The 18848-nt window shown below is 35.2% G+C and overlaps 2 protein-coding genes across 2 annotated transcripts in view; one reads left to right on the forward strand and one right to left on the reverse strand.

Moving 5' to 3' along the window:
• LOC138307351 (filamin-A-like) overlaps positions 1 to 16911 on the forward strand; it is a 23645-nt gene extending 6734 nt beyond the window's left edge. Inside the window, exons 3-20 of the mRNA XM_069248047.1 lie at positions 327 to 392; positions 1375 to 1588; positions 1741 to 1852; positions 2431 to 2618; positions 3252 to 3407; positions 4246 to 4377; positions 4672 to 4807; positions 6421 to 6558; positions 8783 to 8956; positions 9446 to 9589; positions 9907 to 10032; positions 10206 to 10352; positions 11289 to 11393; positions 11861 to 12046; positions 12515 to 12796; positions 13455 to 13604; positions 14363 to 14530; positions 14967 to 16911. Coding sequence (XP_069104148.1) covers positions 327 to 392; positions 1375 to 1588; positions 1741 to 1852; positions 2431 to 2618; positions 3252 to 3407; positions 4246 to 4377; positions 4672 to 4807; positions 6421 to 6558; positions 8783 to 8956; positions 9446 to 9589; positions 9907 to 10032; positions 10206 to 10352; positions 11289 to 11393; positions 11861 to 12046; positions 12515 to 12796; positions 13455 to 13604; positions 14363 to 14530; positions 14967 to 15208 — 2866 coding nt within the window. The 3' untranslated portion in view covers positions 15209 to 16911. The remainder of the gene's footprint in view (positions 1 to 326; positions 393 to 1374; positions 1589 to 1740; positions 1853 to 2430; positions 2619 to 3251; positions 3408 to 4245; positions 4378 to 4671; positions 4808 to 6420; positions 6559 to 8782; positions 8957 to 9445; positions 9590 to 9906; positions 10033 to 10205; positions 10353 to 11288; positions 11394 to 11860; positions 12047 to 12514; positions 12797 to 13454; positions 13605 to 14362; positions 14531 to 14966) is intronic.
• Positions 1 to 18848, reverse strand: part of LOC138306926 (uncharacterized) — a 119672-nt gene that overhangs the window by 25928 nt on the left and 74896 nt on the right. The window lies entirely within an intron of this gene.

Consider the following 18848-nt stretch of genomic DNA (forward strand, 5'->3'; position numbering starts at 1 on the left):
ACCACAAGATATAAACTTCTGACAGAATGATGGCTTCTGAACATCACGCCGAACTTACTGACATAATGTTTACAAAAGCAGACGTTATACATATATAACAAATATATTATCGGGACACCTCTTTTTTGAGAATGGTATCCACCATCACACATGAAAACCCTCTTAAGGTTCTCATTATATCATACGGTGAAAAATAAAATACAAAGCGAGATCTTTAAAGTAACAAATGATTCTTTGGATGCTACTGCTCGTTATGCGCATAGCTTTGTTTTTTCGATATAACTTGAAAAAAGATGTTCATCGATGATGATATGGTGTATTTGCAGTGCACTTTTAGAAAGACTCAAGCCCGGCACCAGTCCAGATTGGAAGAAATTACACAGCAAAAACAAGTGCGTTTTACATGTATTTATTTATTTATGTATTTATCTATTTATTAATTAATTTATTTATTTATTTAAGCATTGAAGTCACTGTTTTTTTTTAATTTTATCGGGGTATGAAAAAAAATTGTTTGCAAACTGTGTGAATCCACATATGTTTAGACAAGAGCCAGTTCAATTCAGAATAAATATTACAATGTGTTTTGCCAGCATATTTGAAGTTTTTACTTTAATCATTTGTTTTCATTTTTTTCATTTTGTTTTTTTCGGGGGGGGGGCTGGGGGGGGCTGTTAAGTGCCCTCTCTTTTTTCCACCTTATGAGATCTATCTTTCAATAGTAAACAAAGGTTTACAAAAGGGTAAGTTCCATTCGAAGAGACTGTTACAAGGTGTAAGGTGTTTTGACTATATTTTTATTCTTGTGATGAAAATTATGACATTTAAAATGTGTTTATTTGCCTCTGTGTGATGCCTGGTTCTCTATCTTTGCGCATATATGCGAATGTATCACTTTGGCCATTTTTGTTGAAAAACTGAAATCCAAGATGGCCGCCATATGACCTCAATGGGACATTAGTTGTCAATTGCAACAAGCATAAAATGAAACTAGACATGATACCTGTCATAAAAAAGCATCTTTTGAAAAACTGCCAGAGGAAGGCAGGGGAACCTATTTCTCCTCCTCAACTATATGTGTGTATGGACTTAATATGTCACAATGAAACTAGTATTTTTTCAAATGATAGCTTTGGGTTTATTAATGTAAAGAGTTGAATTGTTGGTTAAGATAGTCTGTCATAAAATATGTTTGATGGCTTGCAATATAAGTGTATCATTTTACCAGGAAATTGATGTTGGATTTATTTTGTTGTTTTTTAAAAAGAAAAAAAGTTAAACATACGATGTATGTTTGAAATTGCAACAAATACCATGCTCATCCAATTTCATTTAAAAAATAAAACTCAAATATTGAAATAAATTCTATTACAGAGTAGAAAATTGCCGCAGTGCCATGATCCTTGCAAAGGAAAAGTTAAACATACCTCGAGTTATCTCCCCTGAAAACTTTGCTAGTGGTGACCTTGACGAATTGTCGGCCATGACCTACCTATCTTACTTTGTCAAGGTCGACTCCCCTGGTTACTATCACACCCTAAACTGGGTGTGTAAACAGCTCAGAACGACTGCCATCACAAATATGACGGTAAGTATGTAGTCGAAGTATTTTAAATTTGCGCTTGAACTTTCTTAAAATTACGCGAAAAGTGTAATTTACACTAATGTGTAAAATCCAAATATTCAAGAATCAAAGTTTTGCGACATGGTGGTTTTATCAAATGACTCTTTGTTTGGCAGACTGATTGGAAAGACGGCCGCCATGTTTGTGCTATTGTCCAATCACTTGGAGGAGAAATCCCGGGCTGGCCTGACCTTGACCTTAGTGATCACGTTGGCAATTGGCAAAAAGGTGAAACATTTTTTAATATCCTTTCATGCTTAGTTATGTTCGTATTGTTTAGATGATAACCTTTGTATCAAAATATCAATAAATAAATATGATTTTTAGCTTTTGTAAAATGATTAAAAGTTTATGTAACGGAGACGTCATTTACACAACTGCCACAGTTATTCATGCTAAAAAAGCATCGGTCTAATAGTTAATTCCAACCATGAATATTTCGAGGTCTCGACGTTTCGAAGTTTTCCTGTCGGTTCCTTGAACTTCGATACATCGAAGTTTGACTTTATGTCTTTAAAGAAAAGAAGATATCATTAAACTTCGTGATTTTACTGTCCGGAATTTATTCGGGGTCATTTTCGCGAATCACCTGTAGCAAATGTGGTCATTTACGTGACATGGTGTGCTCTGTAAATTCATGACTTTCGAAAATTCTACGAGGTATTACCTTTCGCAAACTTGGTAGAATCCGCGAATTTAGCGAAATCAAAACCCCTGCCAATATTAGCATTCATGCAATACCTGCTAAACTGACATTATATTCTTGTTATTTATGATGTTAAAATGAAGATAATTTTAATCACCAGCCCTTGATGGCGGTAAAGACATCGGAGTCGAACCCCTCCTTAAAGCTAGTGAAATGTCTGACCCGGGGCTTGATCATCTTACAATGATGGCATACATCGCTAGGTTCCAACAAGTGACCCCGCCAAAGAATGACCAGGACAAATTGAAGGTCACAGCTAGTCTCAACAACATCAAAACGGGCATACAAGTAAGTCTATTTAAATTGATGGCTGGTGTCAATAATGCTACTTAATTCACGTACCACGTGATACCTAATAACGGTTGTAGGAACTATTGTTGATACTGTTAATGGAATGACGTTCATTAAGCATTAAACAATCTTCCTATGGCATCTATGGTCTATATATATATAGATGCCAGAGCTTTGCCGTCAATCTTCAAAATGCGCGCTAGCGCATTATGAGATGATTGTCTGCAAAGCTCTTGCATCTACATAGACCATAGATGCCAGAAGATAGTTAAGGAAGATAGTTTAATGCTTATATTTACATTATCAACTCATTTTAGGATCTCATTAATATTGTTTACGCTAGACCAGGTAAACTGTTTATCAACACGATTTAATCTACAGAATTGAACAGCCATTTTGACGGTGGTCAGTTGATGTCACCACGTCAACATTAGTGACGTCATAATGGTCACTTTTGGATGTCAGTTATAGTAGAAGTCACAAGTAAATGTAAATATAAGATTATATCCCCGTTAAAAAAATATATTTTATCAACACTGGAGACACTAGTCCGTACCCACTTTATCGGGAATCACTTGGTACTTAAATTCGTATTCAATATAGGTGTTGTATATTTTTCGCACCGACTAGTCATCCTTCAGCATAGAGGCAGCTGACCGCACAGTGAAGACAGACAAAGTTCAGGTGGAGGTAAAAGGACCAAAGAGCCGTATAGACTCTGATGTTCAATGGAAGCAACTACGGGCTAACTGCAAATTTACACCCCGTGAGGCCGGCGAATATCAGGTAATACGAATGTAGTGTTATCATAAAGAAACGTCACTACTTATTTTGTTGCAGCAGTACATATAGCCAACAAAATTTCCTAATTTGAAATAGGCTGAGATTTTTGTTTCCTGAAATAGACCTTACACGCACATAGATGTCAATTTCGGATTGAAAGACGAATCTGAAATGAGTCTGTTATTGACTGAAGTAAACATTGTAATGAATTTAGAGTAATTCTCATTCATTGTCATTCGTGTAATGACGAAACTGTTCTTGAGTCTTATTGATAAATGCGATAGATCATATGCATTGTGTGAGGTCAAAGAAATGTTCTAACAAATCGGTTAAGCTTCCATATCATCCCACTCACCTTCCCATATGACACCTTTCATTTCAACATATTTTATTAATAACGCATTCCCTGGTTAAAGTCTTAAACCTCATGTCCATTTGTATGAAACATCTCAAAAAAGATGAAAATGTAAAGTGTTGCATCGTCCATAAAAAATACAAGAGTTGAAGACAAGTGGACACTGGTCCATGTTCTGATACCTCGTTGCTTCGGTTTCTATGTTCCTTGTTCCGGTTATCATCCGCTGTCATTGTAGCATACCGATTATGTTCTCAATTTATATGAAGAGATTCAACACATCCGACATTTGGTCGACTCGCACTCTTTGTTACCAACTGCTTTATCAATGCATTGATATCACGTGAGTTGTTTAGCTTTTTTTCTGTATGGTACTGCAAGCTCCGTTAAAGGGCGTGATATGAATAGTAAGTTGTGTTCATTAAAAATTAAAATCTTTGATAAATCTGGATATCATACTGACAGCGAAATTTTTTCATTTTTCAGATAACAGTGTTATACAACAAAGTGATGATCACTGGGTGTCCATTTAAATTTACTGTGAAAGCCGACATGTCCAAAGTCCGGCTGTTGACCACTTCAACGGATTGTACAGTTGGTAGCACACATCGGATACAGGTACTACTTATCAATTCTAGCTACTATTGTGGCATTAACCACTAAGGTACATTTTGTAAATGCTTTTATTGTTTTCAGATTTTTTGGAAAACTGTATCCATAGATGGCGCTTTAGAATAAAGAAATCGTAACGAACCAAACGCAATTAGATACGGATCGATCAATCGGGAGTTTAAGTCAGTGAATGTTTGCTTCGGTAAGACTCTGAAATTATTTATAATATAACAATACATAGGGCACTTAGGCTATCCTCCATTGATTGGAAGAACCATACGTTTGTCAATTGGTTTTTAGGTCGAGGTTAATGATACCAAATATGGTGTTATTTCAATGGAAAGCCAGTCTCCTACTGAACAAGTCTATCCTCTTCCGGCCGACGAAAACGACCATAACGGACTACACGTGGCTACCTTCCGGCCGAAACATGTCGGTAAGTATTTATTATGCATTATTTTCTGAAACAACGACATTAAAGCCGTGTGCATTTCCAATAACGATTTAAGTACTGAAAAGATGATTTCATTAACTTTCTCCTTGTGTTTTTTAATTATTCTTTCAACCTTCCATAATTTAAAGATATATTATTAGGCGCAGACCTTCGTGCCCGAAGGGTACGAAGCGCGAAGCACTTCAAAGGTAACACATACATGAAAATATAAGAAAAAACACAATCTTTCAAATTCAATCCTGCACACTGACAACGTCAGTTTGCGGCCGCCATTTTTCCCCATTGTGAAAAATCCCATCAACGTGAATACGATGCTTTGAAGTCAGCTCATTATATAATCAAGCAGTTCAAACGCTTTTATGATCCGACAAACGTAATCTTCTTCAGGCAGAAGCTCGGTGCTATTGCTCTTAATTTGCAAGCGTTCAAGTAATAAATCACCTTCCATTATAATCAGCTGGCCAAAAACGGAATATTTGTTACAGAAATATTTTTTTCCTTTTCTTATGTGGATTTCCTTTACCAAATAAGGGTTTGAGGTGTGAATATATGAATAAAAATTTCGGCTCCGTTATTTCGATAAATTGAACGTATTGACATTGCATAATTAATGGTTACTGAAACATCTGGCTGCGCCCTTTAAGGCATTGCCTTCAGTCATATTATGTTATTATGTATAATTCAATTTCGTACAAAAATTTTCCTTAAATTGTATAACGAATGTATGTCTGTAACATCTCGTTTTCGTGCAATAACTGTAACAAATGTCAACCGATTTTCTCTAAACTTGGTGACAATGTTAAATGCCTTAAGGGCTCAGCCATGTTCGATCGTGACTTTCAACGGACCTTATTTAGCGGAGTTATGGCCATTTGCTTCGATAAAAAAGTCAGTTTCTGCCACTTCCGTACAATAAATTATAAATATAAACCAATTTTCTTCAAACTTGGTAATACGTTTGAATGCCTCAAGTGCCTCGCCAGGTTCAATCAACTCTTTCAGTGGATGTTATTTATCAGAGTTATGGCCCTTTAATTTAATATAAATGTCATTTTTCTGCAGTTTCTGTGTAATAACTAACAAATGTTAAAACTAATAGTGGCAAAGCTTGGTAAGAAAGTTAAATGTCTTAAGGGTTCGGCCAAGTTCCATCGCCACTTGCGACGGACCTTATTTAGCAGAGTAATAGCCCTTCGATTTAATAGAAAAGATCCTTTTCTGCCATTTCCCTGTAATAACTCTAATAAATATCAACCGATTTTCTTCAAACTTGGTCACAAGGTCAATGCCTTGAGTGCTTGGCGAAGTTCGATTGCCACTTTTGGCCGACATTATGTAGTTGAGTTATGGCCCTTTGATGTACTGAAACTGTAATTTTCTGCCATTCCCTGTGCAATAATTGTAACAAATGTAAACCGATTTTTTTATAAGCCAATATTGAAGTTAAATGCCTTGAGAGCTCATCCAAGTTTAATAGTCACTTTCTGCGAACATTATTTAACATAGATTATGGCCTCTTCATTTACTTAAAGTTTACTGACAATATGTCCTAAAAGCGGGGGATTGAAATTCCACGAATTTGTTTGTTTTCCTAGGTGTGTGGGTCGTTCGGGCGTACATGGACGGGGAAGAAATTCCCAACTCACCAGTGAACTTTGATGTATCCGATCCTCAGAAGGTTTGGCTTTCCGTACAAGGAAGAGGGGTAGTGGATGAGGTTATCACATGTCATGGTGAGTGGACGAGGTTGTTCATGTATTTTATATATTCTTTGAATATGAAAGTGTTTTTGGAGATAACACAAACTATACAAATAGGTGTTAACTCTGGTTTCTTAGTTTATCAATCAAATTAAGCCCATGACCATACAATCACGAACACATCAGACAAAATCACGAACACATCAGACAAAATCACGAACACATCAGACAAAATCACGAACACATCATACAAAATCACGAACACATCATACAAAATCACGAACACATCAGACAAAATATCGATTACATCAGACAAATTATCGAATACATCAGAAAAAAATATCGAATACATCATACAAAATCACGAATACATCATACAAAATCACGAATACATCATACAAAATCACGAATACATCATACAAAATCACGAACACATCATACAAAATCACGAACACATCAGACAAAATCACGAACACACAACAAAATCACGAACACATCAGAAAAAATATCGATTACATCAGACAAATTATCGAATACATCAGAAAAAAATATCGAATACATCATACAAAATATCGATTACATCAGACAAATTATCGACTACATCAGAAAAAAAATATCGAATACATCAGACAAAATCTCGATTACATTAGACAAAATCTCGAAATCTCGAATACATCAAACAAAATCTTCAATATATCAGACCAGAAACTAAAACTTCCCGTATCAGGGTCCATGCTTTCCCTGGTGCTACTTTATGTTGGGCTGTCGAGTGAAGTTGAGAGTTTTTCACATGTCATGGTGAGTGGACGAGGTTGTTCATGTATTTTATATATTCTTTGAATATGAAAGTGTTTTTGGAGATAACACAAGCTATACAAATAGGTGTTAACTCTGGTTTCTTAATTTATCAATCAAATTAAGCTCATGACCATACAATCTCGAATACATCATACAAAATCACGAACACATCAGACAAAATCACGAACACATCAGACAAAATCACGAACACATCATACAAAATCACGAACACATCATACAAAATCACGAACACATCAGACAAAATCACGAACACATCAGACAAAATCACGAACACATCATACAAAATCACGAACACATCATACAAAATCACGAACACATCATACAAAATCACGAACACATCATACAAAATCACGAACACATCAGACAAAATCACGAACACATCAGACAAAATCACGAACACATCAGACAAAATCACGAACACATCAGACAAAATATCGATTACATCAGACAAAATATCGATTACATCAGAAAAAAAAATATCGAATACATCAGACAAAATATCGATTACATCAGACAAAATATCGATTACATCAGACAAATTATCGAATACATCAGACAAAATCTCGATTACATTAGACAAAATCTCGAAATCTCGAATACATCAGACAAAATCTTCAATACATCAGACCAGAAACTAAAACTTCCCGTATCAGGGTCCATGCTTTCCCTGGTGCTACTTTATGTTGGGCTGTCGCGTGTAGTTGAGAGTTTTTTTTTTCGAATATTTCAGTGCACTGGTATCATTAAACGCAACTCCAGTCTTCCGTTTGCATTTTTCCTTAAGAACTAGAAATGTACAAGAAAAACTGTGAAATTCATATTTGCTCCCATAAAAATGTCATTTTTAATAACTATTTTTTTCAGTATTGGTTTAAAGTTATATATGCCGTAATTTCCATACTCACGAATCAAGAAGAGCTTTTAATATATTTTTCATCGTCAAAAATTATTTTGAGAATTACCATACTTACAAAGAATTGGTTTTAATTTTACAAGTACGGGTCGGAGCTGAAAATAAGTTTTGGCAGTACTGCTAAAAACTCATTATGTTTACATCTATTGCGCAGAACAATGAGTAGATAGGTCCGACAATGAAGCTAAGTTAATTAGCTGGGCTTACATACAATTTCATTTCACATTATTATAGTGTTATTAGAAATTGTAAATTGATTTATTTCTGCAGGTATGCCTCAATCTAAATATACGTAAGGAGTAAAAAATATGGATTTTACAGTGCATACATTCAGTGGTGTAACTAAGGCATCGTGCATGTTGTACATTTGAATGATTTTCACAGTTCTATTCATCAAATCTAACGGTTTTCAATAGATTACTGTAGAAAAATAACATGTCAAAATCCCTACTTGTTTTAAGTGTTACTAGTGTCGTAAATGAATCATCACAATAAGAGTGATGCAATGAATGTGTTTTACAACAGTCGACGTCTGCGACGCCGGAACAGGAAAAGTAACTGGGGAGGTCACTCACATTGGGAAACAGATAGCATGTGACGTTACCAAACAGAATGACGGAAATTGGTCGATCATATTTACACCGCAGTGCCCGGGATCGTTCTTCCTTAAAGCTGCCTTCAACGGCACTACCGTTACAGGTAAATAACTTAATGTTAGAAATTATATAAAATTAACATATAACGCTTTCATGTGAAACAATTTATTTTTGCGGCGAATAATTCTCACACCTAATAACAGTTATGACCAATTAGATTCGCGAAAACTTAAGTACGCGAATTAAAGTCTACACCATTCATAGTATTAGGAATCTCCATTCAATGTTCAATCCACGAATTTTAATCTTCGCGAACTTCTTTCAACATTTTGATAAATGGTGAATGAATTTGCACATTCTTAATAACACGTTTATCACAAACTTGCAAAAATGCAATTAGTGCCATGATATTTTAGCGCAAAATTGCTGACTCCAAATGCGCTAAAATATACGTACCGTTGAGATACGACATTTAAACTACTACAGTATAAAAGAGTGATAAAAACACACTCTGAACCAATGCACAGTTGTTTCCACAAATATACTCAATTATGCTGAATCAAAGTAAATTGTTATTTTTTCTGTTAAACAGGATGTCCTAAACTAGTGAACGTAGTAGACCCTGGTCAAATAACAGTGACCGGCGAGGGGATTTCACGCGGACTTTGTGGAAAGGAGTCTCGGTTTATCGTAAATACAGGGGACCTCGGCGGTAACATTGTCGTCAACATCACTGGTAAGGCAGCTCGTGTTCAGCATTTAATTTCATACAATCAATTGTTTATTGTTTTTGTTTAACGTTTAACGTCTTACTTCAGTCGTATACAAATACTATACGATATCAATTAAGCAATAGTTTCTATATTTTCTTATCTTCATTTCGATTCTTTAATAAAGAAATGATTTCATCGCACCATCTGTCTCTCCCACAAAAATCTGCTACAACTTAGGTGTTTGAGTATATTTCTCAAGGTAAATTGGCAAACTCAGAAAATAGCAGTATATATTTGTCGTAATAAACATATGAGACATTTGTTTGTGTGGACGTTTTAGCTGGAGACAAGGAGATACCAACAATTTGGGAGGAGGTTGGATCCACGGCTCATCAATTCTCTTACACACCACACCAGACGGGGATATATACCATAATCGTGCTGTGGAACGATATGGCTGTACCTGGTAAGTGTATGTGTAGGGGTCTAAAAGGTGGTTGAATGTTCAGAAATCGGTAATTTAAAAAAATATTTGTATTTAACTCTCTATGGACTGGAATTTAGTCAACAGACTTAGCCTAAAGGTAACTCTGTATCCAAAGACAGAATTCACTTGCATTAGAACCGTTACTGTTTCAGGAAGTCCGTTCAAAGTCAAGATTACAGACAGGTCAAAGGTGAGACTAAAGGATGACCTTAGTGCCGACATGGATGAGAACGACTACCTAGCTTTAGTGTGTGGCGCTGATACGGTCCTACATTTCGACATCAGTGACGCTGGACCAGGTACGCTATGCTAGACATAGTCCCCGCAGATACTTTCATGCGTCTACACAATGGCGCAAGAATAACCCAACGATAACTGTGATTCAAAAGGGCCATTCTGAATTAGTAATAAAACAAAACGTTTAAAGACACTAAAATAAAAGCAACATTCTACAAAATCAATCATATAGAAGAAGAGGGATAACAAAAAGAGCCGAAATCAGGTGTATAATGTTTGAGTAATAAATAATTTGATGGTTATCTAACATCTAAAATTCAAATATCTCCATGCTGTACACCACTTTGTTTTCGCGTAAACATATATGTACGTCATATGCAACATTCGACACAAATTTGCGATCAGGTACAGGGTATACACTGCCTGCTTATTATACCTTAGTGTGGTACTATCAGGTCCAGTCGATCACTATATAAGGACATAAACAAAAAATTACGTCACTTTCTACTTATCCATGATACACTGCGTAACTTGTCCAATCGAGTAAATGACATGTGGTCACATGATCACCTTTACTATATATTTACTATACGAAAAGTACACGTATGTTAAAGATGCTCCACCGCCGACAGAGCATAAATGATATTCATTATTTGAACGATAATTGGTGTTTAATCGTGTATATATATGTCTTATTAACACAAAAAAATAATATAAAATAAGTTATTTTCCCTTTGGTGCATGCGCATTCAGTACATCATTCTATATAGGATATAGTGCCATGGAATTTTTTCGGGATGCAAATAATCATTTTTCATATTTTTAACTTGAAGTAAATTTAGAAGCTCAAACTTTTCAATGGTGGTAATGGTGTAAAGTAAGTAACTTTTGTAACTGAAGAAAAATACTAAATCGTCTGCTCCTCTTTTCGATAGTGAAAAAATACCATTTGTCAGCGGTGGAGCATCTTTAATGCCTTTGTCAATTTTTATTTCCAGGATCATTCAATGCCGAAGTGTTAGCCCCGAGTGGTAAATTACCTGTAAAACTTGACCAACCAGATCAGGACGAAGTTGCGGTCAGTTTCAAAGCCAAAGAGGAAGGTAAGGTCACAGACACTACATTTGATACATTGGCAAACTATGCAAATATAATGATAAATTCTGAAACCATGTTTAAGATCAAATCACTGCTACACCGTAATGTCCAAGTCTAAAATAAATACCTCATTTGAAAATATTTCTTTGCTTCTTACCTGAACTTTATGAAGTCTAAAATGAATACGTCATTTGAAAATATTTCTTTGCTTCTTACCTGAACTTTATGAATTTGAGTGTTCTTGACTCGATGAATTACTCTCATACACAAGGACAGAAGACCTAAACAAAGGTAGAAATTCTTCACATTACAATTGAAATGATATTTATGAACATAAACCATTTAACAAAAATAAATATGCAAATATTTGTATGTAGGATTTCATATATATATAAAACCAGCTCGAAATGAAAAAAAAAATTAAAAAATCAACTGGTGAAATATTATTTACTATTTAATATTTATTTTCCAGGTGACCACTACATCCACTTGTACTGGTCTAACGTTCCTCTTGACTCATCTCCAATACTCTCTTATTGCCCCGGACCCATACTACCTATCGACCACACCAAGGTCAAGGTCACCGGAAAGGGAATCACGGAAGCTCGTGCTGGTGTTCGGATGGAATTTGTGATTGATGGTAAACTGGCTGGTCCAGGTATGTTTATCATTAACAAAATGTCAAGAGAATATATACATTTTGTATAAAAGCATAACATAAATAAAAAATATTGATAAACAAATACACATTATTTTTTTTAAATATTTTGTATAAAATGCGAAACGAAAGCAGTGATTCTATAAAAAAATAACTTTTAAATTGCATGTACTAGAAAATAAGAAAATTTATCAATTATTAAAGATATGAATAAACAAAATGGCAGAAAACTGGTTAAGGACACTAGTTTATTTATAACTATCAGTAATAGGTTTTTGAGAGGTTTTGAGAGGCGTGCTTTGTCTTCGCGTACTCATAGCATACTTTACATTCGATCTTTGCATTTAAAACTCTCAAACATTTGTATCTTTGGGTAAATAATTCTGCCACATATCTGTTTTTATTTTTAGATATTTCATGATACATGTGTGTGTAGTTTAATAAAGCAAAAAAATCTTTCTGAAAAAGGAGTAGCAAAGGTAGATCTGAAAGGCCTAAAATCCAATCCGACAGTCGACATGAAAGCATTGAAGTATGACCGGTATCGTTGTCACTACATCGCCCCGTCCCCCGGCGCCTACCTGATGTATATCTACTGGTCCGGGACAAAACTGGCGAATGTTCCCTACAAGATTTCCGTCTCCCACAGAGGTACCGGAGGAAAGGTGAAGGTGCTAGGACGCGGCTTGAGGGGTGGATTCGTCGGTCAGGAACTCAGAGTTATTGTGAACACAACAGCAGCCGGGTATGGTGAGTCATTGATTTACATACAAGATGAGATAAACTGACTCATTTTTGCGACGACTTCATTTCACGTTTTTCTACGACTTATTCACAGCGATTTAATCAAGAGATTTTGTATTGCCCACAAAATATGCAAAAACAATTTGGTTTACAGCAACAACCAATTTGGTTTACAGCAACAACCAAGTTCACATTGGCTCTATTCTGTCATGTTCTGTTCGATGTTACACTCGTACAAACATTAAACATCAGTTTTTTGTAACTTCGATTAATGAATTAATGAATAGTTTCCATTTAGCGGAAGAAAATTAACGTACCACAATGTCAATGGACATAGTCACCTCATACACATAACATACAGTATAGGATGTCCTAATTTGACTGTCTTGTAGTAGTACATAAAACAACATAAAATTAATCACACTCTATAGAAATAAATCGTATTCTTTTTCAAATTACAAACAAACTAAAATGAGGCAGGTTTTTCTTTCTTTTAAACAATATGACATGTTCTTTCTACCGTTCGTATTATTGAGTTTTCACAGAAGACCACATAGGAATAAATAATTGATTGTAAAAACCTACAATGAGGAAGTGGTACAAGTATAAAATTGATATTCTGTTTCCATATTCCTCAGCAAGTCTGTTTTGTCGTTTTTGATAGGTGAGGTTTCAGCTGATTTTGCCGGACTATTACAACAAGCTCGATGTGACATTCTAGACCAACAAAATGGAATTTACACCTTACGACTGTTTCCGTCGGAAGCATGTAGACACAGTCTGTCAGTGATGTTTGATGGAGAACATGTTCCAGGTAAACCAATTACTCTGTTACCTATATCTCTTCATGTCTAATGCAAAAAATGGCAGATTCCACCCCGACTGTCCGATACTGTCAAAAACTTACTCCAAAGACCCACCCAGCCACCTACACCTCACAAACATACATCATCGTCTGCTTCCGTTTCCTTCTGTGATATTCTGATATATTTCCAATACCTAATTAGTATGACGACACATAATCCATAAATTGCCCTTTCTTTCTGACTAACTTTAATAATCTCTATGGTATGGAGATATGACAAAGAAGTTAGGATTTACTCTATATAAACCAAGAAAGGTTAAATATGGAACATTCATTTCTATCTCATATCTCCGTAATATGAAAATACTCAATCTTTATAACGTTGCGCCAACCATTCGAAGCATAGGATGCTATATATTAGATGTACAATGGACATGTATCTTGCGAACTTTCAGGTAGATTTATGTACATATTGTGTATAAAAATGCTATTAGGCCAACAAAATGTCTGTTTATGGTTACATTGGCAAAAAATAGGGTCGGTAGGTCGGTATTTTTTAGTGTCTTTCACTTTTAACTAATGGCCGGAACCGGAGTCTGAGATTAAAATCCCGACTTTTAATTTTTTTTTCGTAGAAAAATTGAAAAAAAGGGTCGGGGGGGGGGTAAAAATTTGGGTCGGTCGTGTAACTCTAAACAGACATATTTTTGGCCTTATTTACATTACTCCAGGAAATTTGATACAATGGATAATGTTCATGTTTACAGGTAGTCCATTTACTATTCCGGTCGGAGAGCCTCCGGATCCCCGAAAAGTCCGCGTATACGGTCCAGGAATTCAGGATGGGCTAATTCAAACATTCGAGAGCAAATTCCTTGTGGAAACCTATGGCGCAGGTGCTGGTCAACTGGCAGTCCGAATCAGAGGACCCAGAGGTACATACAACCTACATTTACGTCCACCTCTATCAAAACATTTCATCTGCTCAAGACGACCACTTTCTTTGGGTCCCAAATTATTTAGTAGCCAAATTAAAAAAAACTGTATATAAAGAACCCTTCTCGGAAACGATCATTTTACTTTGCCCTTAGGATGTCTTTTCCCTGTGTTGTACGGCTTTCCTCCAATCAATATAATCTGCTATGTCCTGAAATGTCCATGGCTGTTAATAGGACGTTAAGCTAATGAAACAATAATACTTATATGTAACAACATGTCGATATTCGCCAGACATGATTCAAACAAGTATATCAAAATTGATAGCTTTTCGTTACTCACGCATCAACGTACGAAAACAAAATACCTACATTTCGATCATTACAATTCACTGAAATAAGAATAATTACATATATTTTGACACTACCTTTGTAGGTGCTTTCAAAGTGGATATGGAGCGGGAAAGACAAAACGACCGTACAATACTGTGTCGCTATGATCCATCCGAGCCTGGTCAGTATGACGTCAGCGTCCGTTGGTCGAACCAGCACGTGAACGGTAGCCCTTTTTGTGTTCACATCTTCGAGACTCGCGAGGACCTTCAAGGATACCTAGAAACGGAAAAGGGCATCACTTTCACTAAGCAGAATGGATACGAATGGACAGAGGAAGTTTAGCGAACAGCACAGCGATACGGCTGCAGACGTATGAATAAAATGTTCGGGTTATTCGGCGTTATAAACATGCATTTGTATATGTATGTACATCCTCGGTCCCAGGTATAAATCGAACAGACGATTATTACACTGTAAATCCTGATACATAGGCCACATTTGCTGCGGTGTCATGAATGTTTCATCACGCAATCCTCCTAATTTGATTAGTTCCGCCAGACGTTGAGACTGAAATTTTATCCAATTAGCAAGACTGTTGGAACAAACATCACATTTTGTTATGTGGCAGCCATCATTTGTGTTGATAGTGTATATTTATGGTTTCCCTAAACAAGGATTCAGGTGGCTTGGGCAAATAAGAATCGTAGCAAGTCCGGCCAATGTACTTAACCCCAGTTCGACTTGCACTTGAATCGAAGCTGGTGTATGTAAGACTAAGTGAATATGAATGATGACCAGATGATGTAAAGAGAATACTCAATCACAGGTAGATGGGACAAAGCCTTTAAATGGAAATTTATGATAAAGAGAGAAAACTTAATGATATAAATGGAAAGAAAATAGTATTTTCCAATATGCCGCATTATTATTATTATTATAAGTGTATCTAAACAAATAAAATATTTTAAACATTGATTTAACTGATATTGCAATGAACACAAAAGGGGCAGATGGAACAGCGTATAATCTACGACTTGCCGCAATGTTAGGTGAAATAAAGGAAAATGAATGTAAAATGTAAAAAAAACATTCAACACCATTGAGTTTTCAAAAAAAATAATAATATGAATGGATGAGAAGTGGAATGGAGAAATAGAGAGAGAGGGGGGAGGGAGAGAGAGAGTATTCAACAGATCGAATTGGTTAACTGAATGAATGTAAAACAAAACTTGAAAATCAATAATATTCAATAGTTTAGCAAATAGACTTCATAAGTCGAATGCATGAAAGAGGGATATTTGAATACCGGTGACAAAAATAAAAGTTAATATACGTGTATTAAAAGATGCTCCACTGCCGACAAGGCATAAATAAAATGTATCACTTGGACAATACTTAATGTTATCTGCACAATTAGTAAATCATACCTTATAGAGCATCGTGTCATAGGTGTTTTGGGGACGCAATTAATTATTTTAAATACTTTTGTATTGAAGTATAAGAGGAAGCTAAACTTTTCAATGTTGGTGATAGTGTGAAGTAAGTAACTTTTGTCACTGAAGAAAAACACAAAATCATCTACTCCTGTTTTGAATAGATAAAAATTACCATTCGTCGGCGTGTAGCATCTTTAAAAGTACTTGAATATATGCATGCACTCATGGACGGAACAAATTTCTTACTGGGAGAGCATATATTAATGTTGTATTTGCAATATAGTCGGTTGGTGAAACAATTATATAAATCATAATTCACAATAAATGTTCGACTAGACTTTAATCTTAATACAAATGTAAGTTACCAATTTCATTTCAATTTTTACCGTTGATTTGTTTATTGCCATATCTGGTAAATATAATGTTGCGGGTATGCCGATAGAACACGATTAAATGTATATTTAATGCAAACAAGCATTTTAATTAAGATTTGTTAATAGTAATTTAATAGCTATGTGCTAATGTACATAGTTCTTGTTGTGTATTTAAGTATCGCTTAAATGTTCATATATTTCTATCATTTTTATTGAATAAATTTATAAAAATAAATTGCATTGATTTCTCTTTTTTTAATATACATACTAGTAACATTTTTGTTGGCGGGAAGGGGGTGATACATTACATGGTGCCGTTGAATAAGATAGCTGTATGATAACGCGCTTTGTGACTATTGGCGTCGTTCTATTTTCGTTCATGGGCAACAATTGTTTTAAAAAGCAGTGATTATGGGATTACCATTACGTAGACTATACATGTGGTAGTCTCTGCAATTGCTTACTAGCGCTCAGCTGGCCTGCCCGTTGTCAGTAGAATGTGACTGGATGGGTTACTGCTTTGTACATTAGACAGATGCTTAAATGGTGCCATAAAAAGGATATCTGCAAAAAATGCATCTCCTGTTACAATATTTGTTATTTTTCTTCATTTCTTGGTAAAAAATCTTCCCTTAAATGTAAAAAGAAACAAAACTAAATAATAATCATTCATAATTTCACATTAGACCACACCTAGGCCATAGCTCGTCGGGAACTGAAGCGAAAATTGGGAGCGAACGAGTGAATTTTTTTCTAGTTTTAATAAAATATCCATTTTCAGATTTTCAGAGGCGAAGGGATTCAATGTCATGCGTGCGAAATTTTTTTTTGGCATTTCTCTTTTCATTTCAAATTATTTACATTGAATTAACTATAGTTATATTAATTCTGCACCCTTTCATTGAAAAATAATAACTAAACAGCAATGGTATTGAAAAAATAAAAACAAACAAACAAAGTTTAATGATTCAACGGAACCCTTTTCATATCAAATTTTAATCAAAATGGTAAAAAACAGACTAGCTCTAGGTCAAAACCTTGATTCGCAATTGGAAATTACCGGTCTTAAATTATGACGATCCATGATTCGCATGACAGATCTAATTTCATCGATGAAGATGCCTGTATTTCAATTCTATTATATCCTTATTCTTTTCAATATATCATTTTAAATTGGAAATAAAAGATACTAGGCTTTACATTGAATTGAAATTCAACAGTTAAACATTTTTCACAATTATCTATATAATGAAGCAATATATATAGGTACTAATTTTAGAAAATATCAGACCTGTTACAGTATTAATAAAAATGTAACTTATCTGACAGAGAGTAAAGAAAAAGAAATTAAAATTTGATTGGTTTATGTTTATTTACTATTATTAATTTTATCATTTTAACTCCATTTAGTCTAAAACCTACATTAAAATTACGGAAAAATAATCCCCTTTCAAAACAAATGATCGGGATACATTATTACAATTACCCAAAATGGCGGCCATTACGATTACAAAGTTTGTTACGTTCAAGGATATATAGGCCTATTAAACATTAAAAACGTGAGTAAACCATTTACAGTTGTAAGCAGTGTTTGTTTTTGAAGTAATAGTCACTATCTATAATGCACAAAATCCCTTGACAGATCAGATGATTGTTTGATAAGCAGCCGATCGACCTCAGACTCAATTGTAATACACCTTAATACGTTACACACGTGAATGTTGACTGACTGATAAGTAGGACTGCTGACGTTGATCAGATGGTGTTCACATCTCTTTATTTACTTCATTATCAAGCCATGGCCAGTGCTTCACGGCCTGGCTTGTAGATATGGCTAGGATTGGCTGATTTAACCGTATGGAAACGTCTGAAAAAAATCTGGAGCGGTTTTCACCGACGAACAACTGATTAATTTGGTGTGGCTTTACCTATATACCGTCAATGCTGGATGTCCAGCTACTTGGGTCCTTCTTCATTCGCAACCACCATGGAAATCTGTATGTTGCTTTGGTCATCCTCTGCCCTGCAGTCCTTCTAGCCCTGCCCGACAAGATTGATAGAATATTTCACCCTCTTTGGGGTAAGATAGGAAAATCTCAACCGGAGGGGTAAGATTCGTAAGTTGTCAAACACGAGGCTTTGTCGAGGGTTTTGCAGCTTATGAATCTTATC

Source organism: Argopecten irradians, chromosome 14, assembly GCF_041381155.1.
Source record: "Argopecten irradians isolate NY chromosome 14, Ai_NY, whole genome shotgun sequence".
NCBI lineage: Eukaryota > Metazoa > Mollusca > Bivalvia > Pectinida > Pectinidae > Argopecten > Argopecten irradians.